Below are 20,933 nucleotides of genomic sequence, written 5' to 3'. Positions count from 1 at the left end.
AGTTTAAAAATTTGAATGTAAATAAAGTTTTATGAACTTGAGGGAGTAGGAATTATTTTACTTGTCCTCGCAGACAGCGCTAATTGTTCTTGTGTGGATGAATTTTTATAGTATAGCTCGTGTCTTGTGCTGTTGTAATACGCCTTTTCTTTAATGGAGTGAGATACGCCTTTTCTTTAATGAAATGAGAATAACTTAGACGTCAAAAAATACAGTAGATGGATACATGTAAAAGACACTCTAACGCTTAAGTAAGTAAATGTTGAAGAGGTATAAGAATTCTATAATTATAGAGTGTTAAACATAAAATAGAATTTATCATGTGGTATCTTTATAGGCATAGAGTTAATGTTATGACCGTTGGTCATTAAATCAGAATAACGTTTATTAAAATCATCCGTTACAAATTATGGCTTATAATGCACAATAAAAATCCAGTTATAAAGTGAAAGATCAATACTAAATAATTCACTTAATTATACAAAATATTAAAAAAATTTTGATTATGATCTATTTTATTAATAGATGAATCTATGTGAAATATGATTAAATTTTAATGACGAGAAATTACTTCTCTCTTTAAAAATTAATTTATCACCCTATTTTTGAGCAATCGAAAATAATTTTGTAAGTTTTATAAATCGATGAATAGACCAATCAATTTTTTATTATTTAATAAAAAATAAGACAATACTCAATTTTCTTAGAAGTGAGTATGTATTTAGCCCTATATAAGGTGGTTCAAATTATTTTTATAATGTGAATTCATTTAGTTTCTTAGGAAATTTTTACACTTATTATATATATCATTTTATCTTATTCGAATTTGCTAAACTAGCTTATATGTGTATTTATATTCATCAAAATGAACCCAGAAACCAAAAAAAAAAATCAAAATTAACATTAATAATAGGAAATTATTTTGAAGGTTTCATCTAAATTGTTATTCAACTAAAGCGAATTACTAAATTCACCCATTCTACAAAAGAATAATGGGCCGAACTTTGAAGAGAAGTATTTATTAAACACAAATACTTTTACATTGACTAATATTGGTTTCATATTGATTAAGTTGTAGGCAATTTTAGAAAAAAAAATTGAACAAAATGAACACTATAAACTGATTTTTAAAATGCAGAAAAAGCCTAAAAAAATGCCAAACTTTAAATGAGTTTAAAGGAATGATGTGTTGACAATGTTACCTATGAAAAACAAAAAAAATTAAAAAATTACTCAATATACTCAAAAATTAATTTGAAGAATAAATTTATCCAAAAAAGGTATTTTTATCTACAATATAAATAAAAAAATTGTCATACAAGTAAAAGTGTAAAACCATTTCGAATATTGAAAAACAGAATATATAATTTCGTGTGATATTTCTTGAACAATTTAATAAGTAATCTTTTTAAGCATATTTTTGTTTATTTTAACACAAATGAGTGAAGTTACAAAACAAGAAGCTATTTTACCGTGTTTTACTAAAATTAATTTTTTTCTAAAATAAATAAAAATTAAAATCTAATTATCCTAAAATTAAACTAGTAAAAATTATAAATTCATCGAGTAAATTATTAAAATGATACTCGAAAGTTCACATCGCTAAAAAAAAATCTAAAAAGTACTAATGACAAATAAACTCGCGAAAAACTTAAAAATGCAATAAGAAAATTAGATATTAAAACATATATTCTAAAAAGAGAATTTAGAGATCAAATTTTAATGTAAATTTTTATAATTATTATTAAAATTTTTTATCTTTAAAATTTAATAATTTTATATCAAATGATTTTTTTATTTTTTTATTATGAAAATTTATCCGTGTCTGAATATTTCGAGAGTAAGGAAATGATAATTAACTCTAAACTCATCCTTGATTTTCCTCAACCTTTTCGTGTTTTTACTTTTTAGTTTTTAGTTTTTAGCTTCACTCTGATATGGAGGGAATTAAGTAACAGTAGCAAGTAGCAGTGGGTCCCAGCGAGCAACGGAAAAACAAAAATGCGCCACGTAAGCAAAGGATTCGGATTAGCATTGAGCTAGCAAGACGTATATTTCATTCTCTGGTTCTGGTGCAAGAGCTACTCCCTCCTCCTCTCCTTCCTGCTAACGCTTCATCTCATGCTCCTTCTCTCTCTTCATCCATGGAACTCAACCTCTGCGTGAACTACCATAACCGTCACGCTTTCAGATTCACCTCTCCTTCCGCTTTCTCTCTCTCCACTCTCCGTTCCGTCCGCACTCACTTCCTCGGTTCCGCCCACACTCTCCGTCCTCCACTACCACCTCTTCAATCTCGCAAGAAATGCAACAGGTTAGGGCTTCTCCGCCTCCACTCACCGCGCTTCGTCTTCAAGGCTTCTTTGCAATCTCACTCTCTCATCGTCGTTGTCGTCCTCGTCACCTTATCCGCCGTTTCTATCCTCCGATTCACTCTCAATAACCGAAAGAAGTCTCGCAATCAGGTACTCTCAAGCTTCATCCACTCATTCCTCCATAATTGAGCTCGATTCCACACTGTACAGTTACAGACTTGCAACATTTCTTTTGTTTTGTGTTTTTCCTGCTGCGTTCTTGTTCTGATTTTTGGTCTAGTCTTCTCCTGATCGGACAATTGAATTTCAGCTTGTTTAGTTGTAACTTGAAGTTGTTTTTTAGTTCTTAGATTGTGATGTTCTGTGTTTAACCTTCGTTTTTTTCAATACTTAAATGTTCATTCCGTGTTTATCTAACAGTAAACGGTGTTTGGATTGAGACTATGTTAACAATTCGGATATTCCGGTGTGTGGTGTGCGTGTCAATATAAAGATGTAACGTTAGTTGATGAATGAGAAACCCGAGTTGTTAGAGTAGTAGTGTTGACTACAAACGAATTGACTTCCTACTAGCTGTTAATAACAGTTATAACTAACTAACTATCTAACTGTCATTTGTTAACCTATCATGATGTAATGTTTGTTACAAAATTTATCGTGTCATTAAATTTTTTTGATAATTAGTTGGTTCAGATGGAACTGTACCAAATAGTCGGAGGAAAGTTAGAATTATGAAATTATTGAGTTATTTGTTTGTTGAATCTGTTCTGTTTATATAATTGTCGCCTTTCTAACACTTTCACTCATGTAGACACGTGGACATGCAAAATTTGCATTATCGCGACAAGGAAGCAATGTGGGGAACCAGGTCATTGAAAGCCAGATTCTCGGTTTTCCAGAATTTCAAAGGGATAACCCGTTGAGTGAAATTGGAAATCTAACAGATCACAATGCAGAAGATAACCATATTCTCGAGGACAAAGAGTCTCAGCTTCCGTTATTGAAATCTTCATTGGTTCACGAAGCATCCTTCATGACCAACATATCAGATTCATCTACTCCTGTTCTTGACTCCAGTTTCAATAATAGTAGTTCGAGAGTTTTAGAAGAGTCTATTTTGCCAGATGCTTTCCAATCAACTGTGTTGCAACCTCTAGCTTTTGCTGAAGAAATGGCTTTACAAGTAGAAGAAAATCAAGATCAAGCTGACTCTGATCCTGAGTCACCTTTGACTATAGTTAAATCTGAGCATGCCACTTCTTCTGTTGGTGTAAACAATGAACTCACAACAATCGATGAACAAACTAAAGAAAACATTGATGCCATCAGCTTTGATGTCCTTTTCGGTGAATCAGCGAGGCAAGAGCTGTACATGTTTTATGAGGATAACAAGTCTACAGTTGGGTCCATGACACCACTTAGTAGTCTAAAGTCGTTATCTCTTCATGCTTCAACTAATAATGTTAAAGGATTGCCCTCAACAATGAGAAATACCACACTAAAAGGATCTGATATCTCAACAGAATTTTCTCCACAAGGTGCAGGTAATTTTATAAAGAAAATGCACTGGAATGTAATTTCATATATGATATGATTGTTCAATATTTACAAGTATCATGATGAGGAATTCAAAGTTTCAATGAAATTTGTAAGTAAGCCGTGTTTATTTATTCAGAATATATTGAAGGAGTGGTACCAATTTCCAGTCACACAGAAGGCTACACTCCACAAAATGGAAGTAAACACTCGAGGAAAGGTGGCAGAGCTCTGCCTGCCAAAGTTTTTCCCAACAATGGCCACTCAATCAACATGCAATTTGATCAGAAAAGTGATCAAACAAGGGTGGAGGATGATCAGAAGAATGACCATTCAGATTATCTGAGCAGATATAATAAGCTGTTAAAAGCTGCGAGGTAATATTCTGTTCTATCCACCTCCAACAAACAATAGAGAACATAAAGTTGTCTCTGAGAACACAGTACTTGTTGTGAGTCCTATACAAGTGACAGATTCTCTAAATATAGCAATGTGGTCAAACTCCTCGTCCCCTCATTTCTGTTGAGTGTTAACCATATCATGATCAAAATTGTTGCAGACCTAATTTTGCTATTACTTTTAAGCTTGATGAGCTTACCTCGAAGTGCATTGATTTTGTTAGGTTACATGAAAGTTTAGAATTGCTTAAAGATATGGAAACAAAGGGTTTATTAGATATGACCAAGGTACATGCATCATTCTGGCTGTTATTTGATATTCCGCTCTTAATTTTGGGGTTTCTCTAACATGGTGTATTTATTGACTATAGATTTATCATGCAAAGTTTTTTAACGTCTGCAAGAGGAAAAGGGCAGTTAAAGAAGCTTTTGATTACATTAGGCTAATTCCAAATCCAACTTTGAGTACATTTAACATGCTTATGTCAGTGTGTACAAGCTCCCAAGATTCAGAAAGTAAGTTGATTTTTCATCATCACTCCACTCAATACCTGATTACTCCCCTCTATATTTTTCTTTGTAACCTTTTCAGGTCATGACATTTGTGTTATTTATTCAGGGGCTTTCGAAGTGTTGAAGCTACTGAAAGAGGCTCGACTAGAACCTGATTGCAAACTTTATACCACTCTGATTTCCACTTGTGCTAAGAGTGGAAAAGTTGATACAATGTTTGAAGTATAACATCCTTCTTCTTTCATTTTCAATCAATTTAGCATAGCATCATGTCATTTTATGTAAAATGTCTTTCTCTGAATCCCATATCTGGTAACATTGTTACTCTGTGTCCTTTAGATGTTTCACAAGATGGTTAATTCTGGAGTGGAACCCAATGTTCATACCTATGGGGCACTCATTGATGGTTGTGCTAGAGCTGGGCAAATAGCAAAAGCATTTGGTGCTTATGGAATATTGAGGTCCAAGGTACAAAAGTTGCAACTTCTATCTCTTGACAACTGATACTACTTGAGTTGCTCCCGAAATGCTTATTTGTGCATGCTGATGTGATGTTTGTATGCAGTAGAATGTGAAGCCAGATCGTGTTGTATTCAATGCACTTATAGCTGCATGTGCTCAGTCAGGAGCGGTGGATCGTGCTTTTGATGTTTTAGCAGAAATGGCAGCTGAAATACAACCCATTGACCCAGATCACATAACTATTGGTGCATTGATGAAGGCTTGTGCAAATGCTGGTCAGGTATAGCTTTCTTCTCGGATTTTTGCTTTAGAATACAACATAATCTTCATCTGTTTCTTATATGTTTTCTGTCTCTTTTACTTGTTTTTACTTAAAATATGTTTATTATTTACAATTATGTGCTTTCTACAGGTTGAACGGGCACTAGAAGTGTATAAGATGTTACAAAAATATAATTTAAAGGGAACTCCAGAAGTTTACACGATTGCCATTAATTCTTGCAGCCAAACTGGAGATTGGGAATTTGCATGTAGTGTTTACAATGACATGACCCAGAAAGGGGTTCTCCCTGATGAGGTACCTATTTTTTTAGAAAAACTTTTTACCTCTTTAGTTTTGTTTTCCGGCTGTAGTTTTTTTCATTTATTAAGAGCTACAAAAGTTACTGACTCAATATGCAGATGTTTCTGAGTGCACTGATAGATGTTGCTGGACATGCGAAAAAGCTGGATGCTGCCTTTGATGTCCTCAAAGAAGCTCGTAAAGGAGGAATACATATTGGAATGATGTCATATAGCTCGCTAATGGGTGCCTGTAGCAATGTATGTCTGATTGTGTCTGGTTGAGTAGATTTTGTGCCAGACTTAGTGTAGTAATAGCCCCTTGATGAGCTTGAGTACTTATTTTTGTGTTATTAACTACTGGCAAATACTTACAGGCAAGAAATTGGGAAAAGGCATTGGAGCTATATGAATATCTCAAGGCACATAAATTGGTGCGAACAGTTTCAACAGTTAATGCTTTGCTCACTGCGCTTTGTAAGTTTAAGCTTCTTTGATCCAGCATTGATTAAGGATATTTGAAGAGTTGTTCCTATGAACTAACTGAAAATATGATTTGCAAAATGGTAACTTTAAATAATTGGCACACTAACTAAACATTTAATTGAGAAATATTAAGACAAGATGGTTAGAACATTGACCAAATCCACTATTAACAAAATTATAAGTGAATCTTGCAACTTGCTAACATAAACTATAAGCCAATGCAGTGTTAATATGTCAACAGATGAGTTTTGAAAAATTAAGATGGACAAATTTGAATTAAGTACTAAAAATAATTTAACATTTATTAAGGGGTTTCTGAAAACATATACTGTTAAAGTCAGCGCTGACAAGCCTCAGTTGTTTTTACTTTCCTCTTATTTCGGCAGTTGCATTATTTTGCTGTTTAATTCAAACAAATGGATTTTAAAACGTTGTAATGGACAGGTGATGGAAATCAATTTCAGAGGGCTTTGGAAGTTTTATCTGAAATGAAAGGATTGGGATTGTGCCCAAACAGTATCACATTCTCAGTACTGTTAACAGCAAGCGAGAAGTAAGTGATCTAAAACGACTTTTGGGCCCAATAAATGATTAGTTTAGGCCCTTTCTTGATCGGTTTTCTATGTTGCTCACCTCTTCTAGAAACGATGATATGGAAGCAGCTCAAATGCTTCTTTCTCAAGCCAAAATGGAGGGTGTTGCCCTTAATGTCAACATGTGTCGATGCATAATTGGTGAGTCATTGCGAGTTGGTAGTTTTTAATTCTGATCATGTATTTCTTCCACTTAAAAATTTCACACTTCTTCAAAAACAACATCTGGAATCTGGCATTGTTACTCAACGCTTTCTTTCTTTTCTTTGGGAGGAGGGATTAGGAGGAAGTATTCTTGTGAGTACCAACTTATGATTGGCATATCTTTTTTACTCATGAGTTTCTGTCTTGATTTTCTGCGCATTTAAAGCAAAAATATCATGGACTCTGCTTATTTATTGGCCCAAAATGTTGATATATTTTAGCCTTGAGAGTTCAATGGTTAGAATTCCTGATGGTACTTGTGTCTTTGAAAGGAATGTGCCTGCAAAGATATGAGAGGGATTGCTTTGTTGGTGAACCTGTTTTATCTTTCAACTCAGGACGGGCCCAAGTCAATAATAAATGGTATTTGTTCTTTAATATTTCTAGTATTCTTAGAACATGATTCTTTTTAATCATGAATAAAGGGACAATTCTTTCCTTGATGATTTTGTGTGTGAAAGTTTTTACTGTTTTTTGCTCTTAGGACATCACTGGCTTTAGCAGTGTATCGTGAAACACTTGGAGCTGGTGAAAAACCTACAAGTGAAATACTGTCGCGACTTCTGGGATGCTTACAACTCCCTTATGATGCATCTGTCAAGAATAGACTAGTTGACAACCTGGGAGTAAGCACTGAATCTTCAAGAAACTCAAACCTTCGCGCATTAGTAGATGGTTTTGGGGAATATGATGTTCGTGCTTTTTCAATACTAGAGGTGAGAATGGAGCCAAAACCAAGTTTATTTGGATCTTAGGTCTTATTGAGGAATCTGGATCATCAAATGATGCTGTAATAATTGTGTAGGAAGCTGCTTCATATGGAGTTGTTTCATCAGTATCATTCAAAGTGAGTCCTATTGTTGTTGATGCTAAGGACATGCATACGTCTACTGCTGAGGTGTGTTTGTCTAAGTCTCCCCTCCACTCTCATGACTTCTGTTACATGAAAGGTTCACACTTTGCTGTAAAGTTCTAGTGTGTGTAAAATGTCTAAGACCGTCAAACCTACATATAATTATTATGAATTATGAGGAAAGAAGATACACGAATGGAAAATACATTTACTCACGTCAAACTACTTCTTAACCACTTCATTTTTGAGAGATTTTTATTAACCATTTTTTGTGAGGAAAGAAGATGCACATGCTATTTTGATGCACTTCTGCTTCCTAGTATGATGCCAACGTGCAAAATTGCTTCATAGTTGGATTATGGAGGCAGTAGCCTCTTGTTTCTCTCTTTGTCAACTGTTGCCACTTTCATATATCATGTACAAGTTCACACCATATTCACAAACACAAAGACATTCACAAATTTGTTCATGCAAACACGTATTGAGGACAGATATTTATGCTAGTGCAAATATTAAATTGATAAAATCCATCAAAATGTTTCCAGGTTTATCTCTTAACTGTTTTGAAAGGTCTCAAGCATCGACTGGCAGCAGGTAACATGATTTATTTTAACGTTAGTGCTGCGTTTGAAATGTATTGTCATGCAAGATTTAGTTTAACATTATCTATTTTAATTTATGATTTTTACACCACATATATTGAAAATTTTATATTTTTGAAGATTGAAGAATTTCAATGATACATTCATTTTTTTTACTTGATTATGACATTAATATGAAGAAAGGTCAAATGAGTGAAGTTGAGTTGCAGGTTGCAGGCTCTCTTTTTATTTAATTTTTTCCTTAAAGAGAATAATAATTCCTTTCGATTAATCATATACTGAAAGTAACAGCTAATAAGGATGTTTACCAAGTACATTTGTCTTTCTGCTTTTTCTTTCCTTTTCTTCAGTGATTATGCCAACAATATTGGACTTTTAACTGGTAAACCTTCAATAAATTTTTTAACAAAACCTAGTAATGTCCTAATTGGTAGAACTGGCTATATTTCCAAATGGAACTCATTTCCTGATTACTTTGTTAGTACCAATTACTCCTTTAAGGTCTTGAATGCCGTTTCTTTTTTGGAAAATTATTTCCAGAGAAAAGGGGTACATGTAATCATTTGTTCTCTCCTCCTAGATGATAATTTTACATGTTGCAGTTTTCCTTTACATAATACCTTGACATTTTCTGTTTTCCCTTTACCAATCTTTAAATAAACTTAATTATATAGTTTTCCAATATTTATTTGCGAGTTTTCTAGTACAACAGAAGGGTAGGGTAGTAGCTGATTATATCGTCGACATTATAGCCCAACTGACTAACTGCTTTGCTCTTTGTCCTTGTGAAAATCATCGTTGCAGGTGCAAGATTATCCAATATAATAATTTTACTGCCGGTAGAGAAAACAAAAGTTTCAACTCAAAAGGGGGAAAAGATGATCAACTTGGCTAACAGGTTAGAATAGCCAAATAAAAACTGGTATCATTGTCAAACATTCTTTCAACCATATTGTTGCCTCAAATATTTGCAGCATTACATTTCGTTCAAAAATACATTTTGTGCTTGTAGCAAAATTTTCTCAGCTGCAATCGTAGAATACCCACACTTTAAATGCATGAAGTGTGTATCTTGGATGGTAAATCAAATATGTAAATCTATGACACTACTATATATAATCATTTTAGTAATCTACTTTTGTTTTCCGAAATGTACACATCTTAGTTCAAATGTGTATGTATACAAAGAATATGTTGTGTCGCTTGGATGATATTGCTCAATACATATTACTGACAGAAATGCAATGTCTTTGGCTTCAGAGTTGGCCAGGCAGTTGCAGCTTTATTCAGGAGACTTAAAATTCCTTACCAGGGTCACGAATCGAGTGGGAAGCTTAGAATTAATGGTCTAGCTCTGAAGAAATGGTTTCAGCCGAAACTTGCATCATTCAGTGGGAAACCAGGTGACTGGAGCTCATCCCCATCAAGACTGGGCAAACGCATTAGCCATCAGCAGCGAAGGATTCGAACCGGCAATTTATCTTTGGACTAAGTGTATATTTGTGATTCCCAGCAGAAATCAAGCATCTGCATTTTGCCTAATATTAGCTTTCCATCTTAATGTATTTTCTCAATAGAAAGTTGAAAGCACTCCTTCATCCAAATGGTATAAATAGAAGAGTGATTTAGACCTAAGAAAGCATATGCTTTCTTGAGTGCTGGCCTGAGAAATGACATCTCAGCAAATTCATTTTGATGAAGCCACCATCAAAATCAAAGATGGCACTGGTCCAATTCTTTTGTCCTTTACATGCAGCTATGTCATGGCCTCTGCCACGCGGATTATCTAAATTAATGTACGATGATAGAGATGCAGAAATATCTGATCTATATGATTCTGGTACTTGTATTTATTTTGTTTTACCAGAACTTTATATATGTAACAAAAGCATATACAACATGAAAAACAATACCACTATGATTTTTTGGTATTAGTTCTTCCTTTTGTGTTCTATCATTCAAATTGAAAATTATTAGGACAATTGGCCCTTTAGATGCCTCACTGTTATTATTACCGTTTTGAACTTTTGAACCCCCTCCCTCTTGTCTTTGACTTATTTGAAAAAATAAAGAGGGAAAAAACAAAATGGTAGAGCAGTAACTAATAATTGATTAATTGTTCAACCATCTAAAAACATCCTTAAACTCTTGCACTGAGGGGACAGGTTATGAATGAATCCGTTCATTTTAGGGAGGATGAATTTGTATTAGAAAAATAGCAAAATGATAAAATAAAAAAAAATATCTTAAATATACCGCCGGCAATTGTGGTTTTTAAGCTATAAATTGTACGAATCAAATGTTTCAAAGGCTGGTACAGAGGGGCAAGTAGAGGACGTAATTGACGATTTTGCACCTCCAAACAGGAGACAGATTTGAACAAAATTTTATACAACAAAATACACTATTTGTCTAGAAGACAGAAGTTAGAGAAAGAAAAAGAGATCTATATATCTTGTAAGGTTCTAAAAAAATGAAGTCAGTAGGAGATGTTATGAATATATGTTTGATTCACAAAGCACCCAGTTGAGAGGTAAGGTTGATAAATGCATCTTCTTTGCATGGAATTGTGAGTCCTCCCATTGGATGGTTGAATCCAAACTCTTCCTCTGCTCTGTGAAGCAAGTCAACAAACAAAGGATGACTCAAGTATGATATCGGAACCACAAACCGCTTCTTCTGCAACTCTCCAACATACACTGCTATGTGTCCCTTTGGAACAACACTTGTCTGGTTTCCACCTTGTAGATGCTGTGATGTTGACTTGAATACCTGCTTTGCTTGGTGCACCATAAATGGCATACGAATACCCATGATTCTATATGATGATGATTCACTTCAAACTTGAGAATGGATAAATGTAAGAGATTTTGTTTATGTGATTGTAGTTTATAGATGTGATGAGATGGGAAGGGAAGTTGAGCGGTGTTATATTTATAGGATAAGTATATGAGATATCCAGAACATAAGGGTTGAGCACATTGGTGTTGTGACCGTGTAAGTTGAATAATGATGCCAATTAATTAAGGTACATAGGGTGGGTCCCACTTCACTCATCAAGAGTGTTCACAATCACATGGGGCTTTGTTACAACTTGAAAACCGCCCTAGTTTATCCTCTTCCAGCTCAGTTACCCTCCAACAATAATTGTAGTGCACAACACACGACATGCATGAGGCTGTGAAAACGCATTGTTATTGTCCCACAACAAAGCCATGTGGTAATTTGATTGGTGTTAGATAATGTGAAATATTTTTTGCTGTCAAAATAAGCAAGAAAAAAATAAAAGCAAAACACCTATCCTAGATTAGCATGGATGAATTATCGGAGGTTATTACAAGGGGCAAATTAAATAACATGAGTAGAGTTGATCCTAGCTCCATATCTCGTTCGCTAATCTGCGATTTTATTGATTTTTCGGACTATTCACTCAAATTGTACAAATTAAAATCTTGATAAAAGTTCTTAAATCTTATTAAGAATATCAATAATTTTAAAATTATATCCATTAATAGGATCACAAAAAAAATATAAAATGTTCAGACAATCTATTGCATACACAATATTTTTAAATTACAATTCTAAACTAAAATCAGTCTCTTTCAAACAATAAAAATTTTACATCTGACCATATGTTAGAAGGAAGAAGTGCTAGAACGATTCGAAATTCAACAACTATTTAAATCTCTAATAACATATTCAAACTCAGTCATGCTAAAAAAAAGGGGTGACATCACAATTAACTTTAAAATTATTATCGTTAGATAATATAAAATAATAATAATAGAGAAGTGCTTTTATTATTTCAACCTCTTTAAACTTATCTTGAAACATTTTTCTTGTTTGTGTCACTTTTAATAAAAATTGAATTTGTCCACCGGAAAAAGCCAAAGATCAATAGATGATGCATGTGGACATGTGGTCACTTGATATGGAAAGAGATTGAAAAGATGCTGAGGAGGGACATTATTATTCTTACAGGAACCAATGTTAATTTTAAGTAATTATTATACGGCATGTACCATAATGCGTCCTGTACCCGTTCCCAAAGTGGATTTTCTTAAAAAAAAATTTCCATCGGTAATAGTGCTTATCTTTCAGTAGTGATCTCTTATTATTTTATACTTTTTAAAATTTATAAGTGAAATATAGAAGGAATATATATGAAAAGACTGTTTGATAAGACAAAATAAGTTGCAAAATATTATTTGTGACCTAAGGACTTTAAATAGAAAGAGTTAGGTTTGAAAATGGAAAAAGCCGTTTGAAATCTATTTTTGGGCTAGATGAAAACGGTAACTATTTTTGTTATGTCTTTAAATTTTTAATTTTTTTTTCGTTTTAATTTTGTAAAAAGATTTTTATTAGATTTAGTTAATATATATATTAAAAATATATGATAAATTTATTATTAAAAAAATGTAAATTTTTTATTTAATAAATATAGAATATACATTTAAAATGATTTTTTTAATAAAAATTTAATTTATAATCTTAACCTATATTTTTAAAATATAAAATAGATAAATTCTATTTTTATTAGTATTTAAACTTTGGAGATTTTTTTTTCGGTTACTCCAATAATAATCCAGATTGACGACGGCCAAATATGATGATTAAAGAAAGTTATTATTAATATAAGGAAGGAATTGAAGAAACCAAAGTAACTGATGAGGTCTATCCTCCTCTCTTTTCCCGTCACAATATTTATTTTTTATTTTTATCTCTCAAAAGTTAGATGGAGATAGAATACTGAACTAAACTTTCTCTTGTTTTTATTGGATTTTGTTGATGATTCTATTTTTTTCATTGAATTAATAAAAGACAATGCATGTGAGCATGTGAAGCAAAAAGAAGGGAACACATGTGGTCATGTGGATACGTACGTAACTAGGAGCGTGGTTTAATTTGAGAGAACTAACACAATCATGCATGCCTCTCAAAGTAGTTATACTATGAGTTTGATTTAATTGATTAACATGGTCCTTTAGCTGTATTATCCTTAAATTTGATATCCAATCATTCATTTTTACATGCCACAAACAAATTAACAATATATATCGTTCCATATCTTATTATCAAGCTAATTAATTAAGGACGACGCAATAAAAATGGAGTACTATTATCTCAGATAAATCCAAAGATATATAATATGAATCGATGTATTAAATTTAACAAAAATTTTGGTAATAAAAAAAATCAGACAGAAATGGTCAGAACTTGTCTTATTTAATATTCATTAATTGTCATGATAACTATATATATGATTTTTTTTTGGGTATTCACTTTCTTGAAAATTTCAGGTTTGGCCAGATTTTTTTTTTCTTTTTCTTTTCCTTTTCGTGGATATACAAAACGAAATCAAATTAAACCAAATGCAGGCCTACCTAAAATATACACAAATACTAATAAAGATTTTTTTTATAATCACTATATATGTTTTTTATAGTGGAAGAAAACAAATTAAGAGAAGATATAATAACAACTAACAACATCATTATTTTTTTTATTTCATCCTTATTCAAACGAGAAGCAAACAAAGTTTGCAATCATATCATTTTCTTTTTGAAATTATTGCTTCTGTCTCATCCTAATGTCAAGCTAACAATAATGAAATTGAATATATTACACACTACTATTGCATGGTACAATGTATTTCCTCCAAAAATTTAAGTTGTTAGCTAAGAAATTAAATTAAATATATATCAAACCATATCTGGTTGGTGAAGTTCACACACTACTATAGTGAGAGTAGAGGCATGGGGGACCAAATTGATAATTTATCATGTAAAGATTTTTGTCATATAATAAACAATTAATCCTTGCAATTGTAAGCAATATATAATAACCATGCAAATTGCATATTGATGAATATTATTGTTTAAAAATTTGGTCTGCCTACAAAAATTTGGATCTTTTGTTGAATATGCTTTGATAAATCTATGGGCTTGTATTAGAGTTCATATACGGTCCCATTATTATACATGTTTTTTTGGATAGCAGTAATATTTGACCCAAAGACCAAAAAAGAAATATTTTATTTATTGACGAGTAAAAGAGAAATTAACATTAATATATCGTTGTGTTATATTTTTTATCCAATTAATTATCTGCAGCGGCTAAAGATGAGGATCATAAAAATGGAACACCATTTCTTATGGATCATGTAATAATTAATGGTGTGAGCGAGATTACGATGAGAAATCACTCATTTTTCTTTTGATGGTTAAGTGCTCGCTAAAAAATACAAAAGTTATTGACCTTCTAGACACTTATAACCGAAAATATTGATAGATTCTTTTGGTTTTATTTCACAGTATTCTCACATACAGGAGTTAGCAACCAAATTAATTATTTCTCGAATAATAAATGTATAATTAAATTATCATGAAAAAATAATTAAATAATGAAAAAAATGTTACTACATGTATAATACATACTCTACTTAGTAGCAAAGTTTATTAGCTACCTTGTAGCTTAATACTATATATGATAACATCGTCCAATCATATATGTTGCCGAAATGTTAAGAGAATTTTATTTTAATGATAATAACAATATATAAAAACGTTCGCATTCGCCATTCGCCATTCGCCATATATACATTGAATTTGAACTCTATAAGATATTACGTAATCATATATATGAAAAAAAAAAACTATATATATTTGGAAGTTATGTTGGTTGCAGGCATGTGAGTCACATATATATGCAGGCAGCAATCATTGATTTTGATTGGGGAGGTAGTATAGTAGAAGAAGGAGAAGAAGAATAAAATAATTATACATGCTACATATTCAAGTAATATATTTTCCTTTCGGCCAAATCAAATAATAACAAAGCTAAGTGCCAAAGTATCAATAATATATTAGCTAATTAATATATATAGTGATTTTAGTTTGAAATAATATACATAGATGATTACAACATACTACTCTTCGTCTTATATGTTGTTATTTATTTTTGTGTAGATATGAAGCTACATACATTATTTCTACCTCGAATAATTAATTATGGAATAATAATAGAAGATCAATAAGGTAGTAATTGAGAGATTGAAATTTAATTAAATCTTAGTATTTTGTTTGGTCTAAGATGTATAGAATTGAATTATGTCTTAGTATTTTATTTGATTTAAAAATCTTCACTACTCTTTCTCAAATTAAATACAATAATATTAATGTATGCACATAGGAAATACAAAGTTGTGGGAATGAATAATAACTAATTAATAGTGAATCAACCACAATAATTAGGTAGATAGCTAATTAATTAAGTAAGCTAGTTGTTGGTGATTCGAGAAGTGAGATCAAGGAAATGATCAACAGGACAAGGAATAAGAAGATGATGATTTCCCATTGGTTGGTCAAAGCCAAATTCATCCTCAGCACGTTTCAACAAAGCTTGGAACATTGGCTGCTTCAAGAAGGAAATAGGAACCACAAACCGCTTCATGTTGTTATCTTCATCTCCCACATACACTGCAAAGTGCCCTTTTGGCACATCAATTTTGTTTGCATGATGAGACCTCAATCTTAGAATTTGCTTTGCATGTTGGATCATCGTCTCTGGAATCACACGAACACCCATCTTTAATTTCTTTCTCTCTTTCTTCTCTCAAATGAATATAATTGTATTAAGCTAACAACCTCTCTATATATATAGATACCCAAATGAAAGGAAAAATAAGATATTGTATGTATTTCAATTATTTATTTGAGTCTAACTTGGTCCATGCATTTATTATTAGTAATAGTAACAGTATAAGACTAATGTGTCAGAGGAGGCATTCCCATGCAACTTGTGTATTATAGTCATGAATCTAATAGCTCCCTCCCACAGTTTTGTAGTTAATTGTTGTTGTTGTTGTGTTCTCATTTTTCCATTTCCATACAAATTAAATAACAGAGTATTGGGGGAACTTGCCACGTTCACTACGTCCCACTCTACACTCACTATGTCTATTGTCTACTTTCATATATATCATATTTGTACTTATACATTATATTATATAAATTTTTTAACATGTGCCCTAAAGTTAGATGTTTAGTCACAGGTAAAAAATTATATAAACTACCAAAGAAAAATCCATAAAAATAGTTGAGGTTCGTTACAACAATAACAACAACAATAAAATCTTGTCCCATTAAGTGGAGTCGATGACTACATAAATTAAACGATGTTATTGAGTTTTGTCATGTATTATATCTACAGTAAAACCGTTTACATGTAGATCTCGTCTTTTTAGATTTTTCTCTACTTTTCACCCCTTGTCCATCTTCCATCTCGTTCTGTCGGTTTTCTTCTCACATGTCCAAATCACTTAAGATGCGATTCTACCATCTTTTTTCTTTTCTACAATAAGTGCTACTCCTATTCTCTCTCTTATATATTCATTCTTTATTTTATTCAATCGCGTGTGATCACTCATCCGTCAAAAAATGATGTTGGATAACTTTAGATAAATTTATTATAAGATAATTATTGAAAAAAAAATTATTGACAGAAATCAAAATTGGTTGATAATCATAAGTAGTATATCAAAAAGTTAGTCGGTAATATGATATTTTTTTAATAATAACGTTATTAATTGAAAAATAAATAAAATAAACACCCACAAAGTTTAAATTCAAATGCATATGTGATACATTTATTTAAATAAAAATTAAAGTTAATCTACTAATCATAATCTTAATTAACATGTGCTTTTAGAATTCATTTAGATGCTTTAAGCATTTTTGCTTGGATTGAATATTAGTTAATTTTGAATGTTTATTTAACCTATTCTCTTTTTTTGAAAACAAAAATTGGGCAACAGGTTGCCGGGAAAGTGGCCGTCAACAAATGACTGCTACAAGTGGCTACATGTGGTTTTAGCAGAAAAAAAAAGAAAAAAGAATAAAAAAACATAAGGCAAATTAATAATGTGGGAGATAAATAAAAAAAAATTTAAAAATGAACTTAATTCTCTTATTTTCTTTTGTACTCTTATCTTTTATCATACATATAATGCCAACATATATATGATAACCAGGCACATGTGGGTTCTTTCGGAGTTTATTTATATATAATAATCTGACCGAAACATTATGTATAAATATCCACATTAAAAAGGTGTATGAATGACAAATAATAATTGCTAGTTTGCAACTATATACTCTGCCATTTTACATTATGAGTACGTAGGTGCATACACCCTACCGAATATCATTGGTTCAAGTAGCTTCTACTGCACTCATTTTACCGAACCTATATATATACAACCAACTTGAATTAATCGAATAATTAATTCTCTTATCTGTTTAAATAAATATAAAAAAATATTAAGAAATTAGTATTTTTGTTAAATTTTAGTCAATATTTAACTATTAAAAAAAATAAAATAATTCTACACTATTAGATATAATTTTATATTATTAAAAATATTATTAATAATTAATTAATAATTAAAATTTAAATAATCTTATTTTATATTTATTAATTACTTTTAAAATAAATATATACTATTAGATATTGTTCTCAGATTGGTTCATTGATCGATTATGAGATGTGAAATATTATGATACGGAAAAATAAAGCAATTTAAATGTATAAAGTCCGTACTTTATGAAAAATTACGATATATTATATTTTGATAAGAGGTATTAAATAAAATCTTAAAAAAGATTGTTAAGATTAGTTCAAAAATTTGAATGTAAATCAAATTTTATGAATCTAAGGGGAGTGAAAATTATTTTACTCGTCCCCACATACGGTGTCATTATTCTCTCCTTACCTATGTATAACTCATTTCAACGAGAAATTTGAAGACATTCATGCTATACACCGACCAAATTCAGCAAGAATAGATATAATAAATATATAATTTTATATTATTATGTCTCTGGTATTTACGGATATGAAAAATATGAAAAGATGCAGTGTATTATTGTTTCAAGTTTCAACAATGCTGCTGCTGCTGGTGGCGGCGGATACCAGCTGGCACCAAATTATTGAAGAGAGTATGCAACATCATGAGATTAAAAGAGCATATCATCAATGTGTATGTATGGGACACAGTTAAGTTGTTGCGTTGGTGGTTACTTGTTACTTTGGTTTGGATTGGACTTTGGACCTCCAGTTCCCAAAAAACTAAATCCTTGTTATTTTAATTTAGTTTCTACAATTCCTAATTTCTTACAGAGTTACAGGGTCACAAGGAATTGAACAAATTGCAAATATAAATATTAATTAAATTTGTTTCGGCCCATCCCAACAATTCGACGGGTCCATGACTCGCTTAAATGAGAGTGTTCTTCACATAACAAATTTTTTTGGCAGAGGTGATAAAATTGTGAAAAAATAAAAAAAAATGAAGAAATTTTATTAATTGTTGATTGGTTGAATTGAATTGAAGTGAATTGTAAATTATGAAAGTAAAATTAAATATGTGATAAAAATAAATAAAGATAAGATAAAAATAAAATAATAATAAAAATTAAAATTATAACTGAATTTGTATATTTTATTAGGTTGAATTTATAAATTACAAGACTTCTTTATTATTATCGTTAGTTAAAATAAAAGAATAATTTAATAAAAAGTTTGGAACAAAAAAAATTTATCCGATGATAAAAAATAAATAAAAGAGATACCAAGGATCAAACTCTTGATCTTTCGAATCTAGAACTCTAATACCATATCTGAAACTACTCATCCCAAAAGCGTAACTTAACAGGACAATATAATACTAATAGTCATATCTCTAATGCTTCTTAAACCTCCATTGTACACATTGTACATTTAGGCCATTAGCTCCTCATACTTTCTCAAATCTATACAGGAAAGACTCTACCTGCCGACCCAACAACGACTGCGGACACCACACCTCTTCTCAAGTCTCACGCTTAGGCCCCGATTCACACTCCTAACGACCTCTCTCCAATTGGCCCAACGAGCAACTGAACAAAATCATTTTTTTAGTAGTGAAAACTCAAGTGCAGTTGACTTTACGTGAAGTTGATAGTTAAGAGCTATTAAATTATTTAACTAATTTAATTAAATTTTTATTTTACGACTTTCAATTATCAACTTCGCATAAAATTTACTGCACCTGAGTTTTCATATTTTTTAATTTATTTTTAATAGCATGGTATAAGTTAGTCACGGGTAAAAAAAGAAACTGAAATATAAAATAACTACACTTTTTATTGATAATCAAACTTTATAGACAGTATATAGTTAAAGTTTATAAATAACAGAAATATTAGAAGATAATTTGAATTTATTATTTTTATACTATTAATTAGTCATTAATATTTAAAATATAAATTAAAAACATGTTGATAGTCCTCTAATATATATTTTTTAAATAATATGTAACAAATTTTGATTTACACTTATAATCAAGATACAAATGAGAATATAAACACAGAATGTTGGCTGCATGTAGGTGTTTATTGAAGCTTGATTATTCTGCTGGAGGGTTTTATTAGTTTGATGGTGATAATTTTATTTAGAAAATATATAAAGTAATATATATAAATATATAATAGATGATTTGGTCGCTAAATTTTGTGTTTATAGAGCATTTTTGTTTTAGTCACTTAGAATAATTACTTTTTATAGAAAAAGAATTAGTTCTTTATGTCATTTAGCTTGTTTAGGAATTAGTTATTTTTATCCACTGACTTTATTTTTCTTTCTCTTTTTTTTTTTTGTTGGTAGAAAAAAAAGTATGTTTAGAGATTTTTTAAGTTAATACTCTTATAAAGATATCTTCATATAAAGATTGTATTGTAAACTGATAAATTGTTTGATATGTTTTGATCGAATATATTGATTAAATTATCTAATGATTCACAATAAATATCATCATGTGAGTATTTTCCTTTTTTATTAGTAAGTTATTAATTAAATATTTTTTTATATTTATAAAAACTAAATAGGTATCTTAGCATATGTAATAATAAAAATTTATAATGACAAGACTAAAAAAAAAAAAGACAGAGGGACCAAAGTCAATGCAAAAATTTAGAGGCACTTAAATAAAAAATGAACTGTATTTAAAAGAACTAAAAGAAATTCTAATCGAAATAATTATTATATAACTATATGATTACTATTAGTTTCTAATATGATACTATTTATATTTTATCTTATAGCAAATAAATAAATAAAATCCAAGTCACTAATTTATTCATTACTAAAACATTGCAATGTTTAACAATAAGATTCTCAAAAACAACAAAGTAAATGCTAAACAGTCTCTCCAGAAAATAATATTTTCATTGTGTTCATTATTATGTTCTCACTCTTTTTTTTGGTAGATATATATTCTCACATCATTAAACGTAGTAAATCAGTTAAAATATCATCTATGGCTAAATCAGATTAAGAGATCATAATATTTGGAAATTTAAAAATAATGT

The 20,933-nt window shown here is 30.7% G+C and overlaps 3 protein-coding genes across 4 annotated transcripts; 1 reads left to right on the top strand and 2 right to left on the bottom strand.

Moving 5' to 3' along the window:
- The first annotated feature begins 2,062 nt into the window (after positions 1 to 2,062).
- LOC107476577 (pentatricopeptide repeat-containing protein MRL1, chloroplastic) lies at positions 2,063 to 10,272 on the top strand. Of its 2 annotated transcripts, none has more exons than XM_052258075.1 (19): positions 2,063 to 2,465; positions 3,127 to 3,853; positions 3,991 to 4,228; positions 4,474 to 4,537; positions 4,621 to 4,765; positions 4,869 to 4,984; positions 5,102 to 5,230; positions 5,331 to 5,504; positions 5,637 to 5,801; positions 5,906 to 6,046; positions 6,163 to 6,262; positions 6,716 to 6,824; positions 6,914 to 7,005; positions 7,341 to 7,431; positions 7,553 to 7,784; positions 7,874 to 7,966; positions 8,467 to 8,515; positions 9,328 to 9,421; positions 9,784 to 10,272. In XM_052258075.1, exons 1-19 carry the CDS (start codon positions 2,145 to 2,147, stop codon positions 10,013 to 10,015), a joined length of 3,312 nt encoding a protein of 1,103 aa, XP_052114035.1. In that variant the 5' UTR covers positions 2,063 to 2,144; the 3' UTR covers positions 10,016 to 10,272. The 2 variants fall into 2 exon arrangements, with proteins under 2 accessions (XP_052114035.1, XP_015951896.1); XM_016096410.3 differs by having other exon boundaries at positions 2,064 to 2,465; positions 3,127 to 3,859.
- Positions 10,273 to 10,755: 483 nt separating this feature from the next.
- Positions 10,756 to 11,446, bottom strand: LOC107476579 (auxin-responsive protein SAUR21). The gene has a single exon (XM_016096414.3). The coding sequence runs from the start codon at positions 11,335 to 11,337 to the stop codon at positions 11,035 to 11,037; it is 303 nt and encodes a 100-aa protein (XP_015951900.1). The 5' UTR covers positions 11,338 to 11,446; the 3' UTR covers positions 10,756 to 11,034.
- Positions 11,447 to 15,804: 4,358 nt separating this feature from the next.
- Positions 15,805 to 16,124, bottom strand: LOC107476578 (auxin-responsive protein SAUR21-like). Its single transcript, XM_016096413.3, has one exon. The coding sequence runs from the start codon at positions 16,111 to 16,113 to the stop codon at positions 15,805 to 15,807; it is 309 nt and encodes a 102-aa protein (XP_015951899.1). The 5' UTR covers positions 16,114 to 16,124.
- Between the last annotated feature and the right edge of the window lie 4,809 nt (positions 16,125 to 20,933).

The sequence above is a fragment of the Arachis duranensis genome, chromosome 3 (genome assembly GCF_000817695.3).
Source record: "Arachis duranensis cultivar V14167 chromosome 3, aradu.V14167.gnm2.J7QH, whole genome shotgun sequence".
NCBI lineage: Eukaryota > Viridiplantae > Streptophyta > Magnoliopsida > Fabales > Fabaceae > Arachis > Arachis duranensis.
Note: the sequence above shows the minus strand (reverse complement) of the source record. Positions and strands in the feature narration are given on the sequence as shown.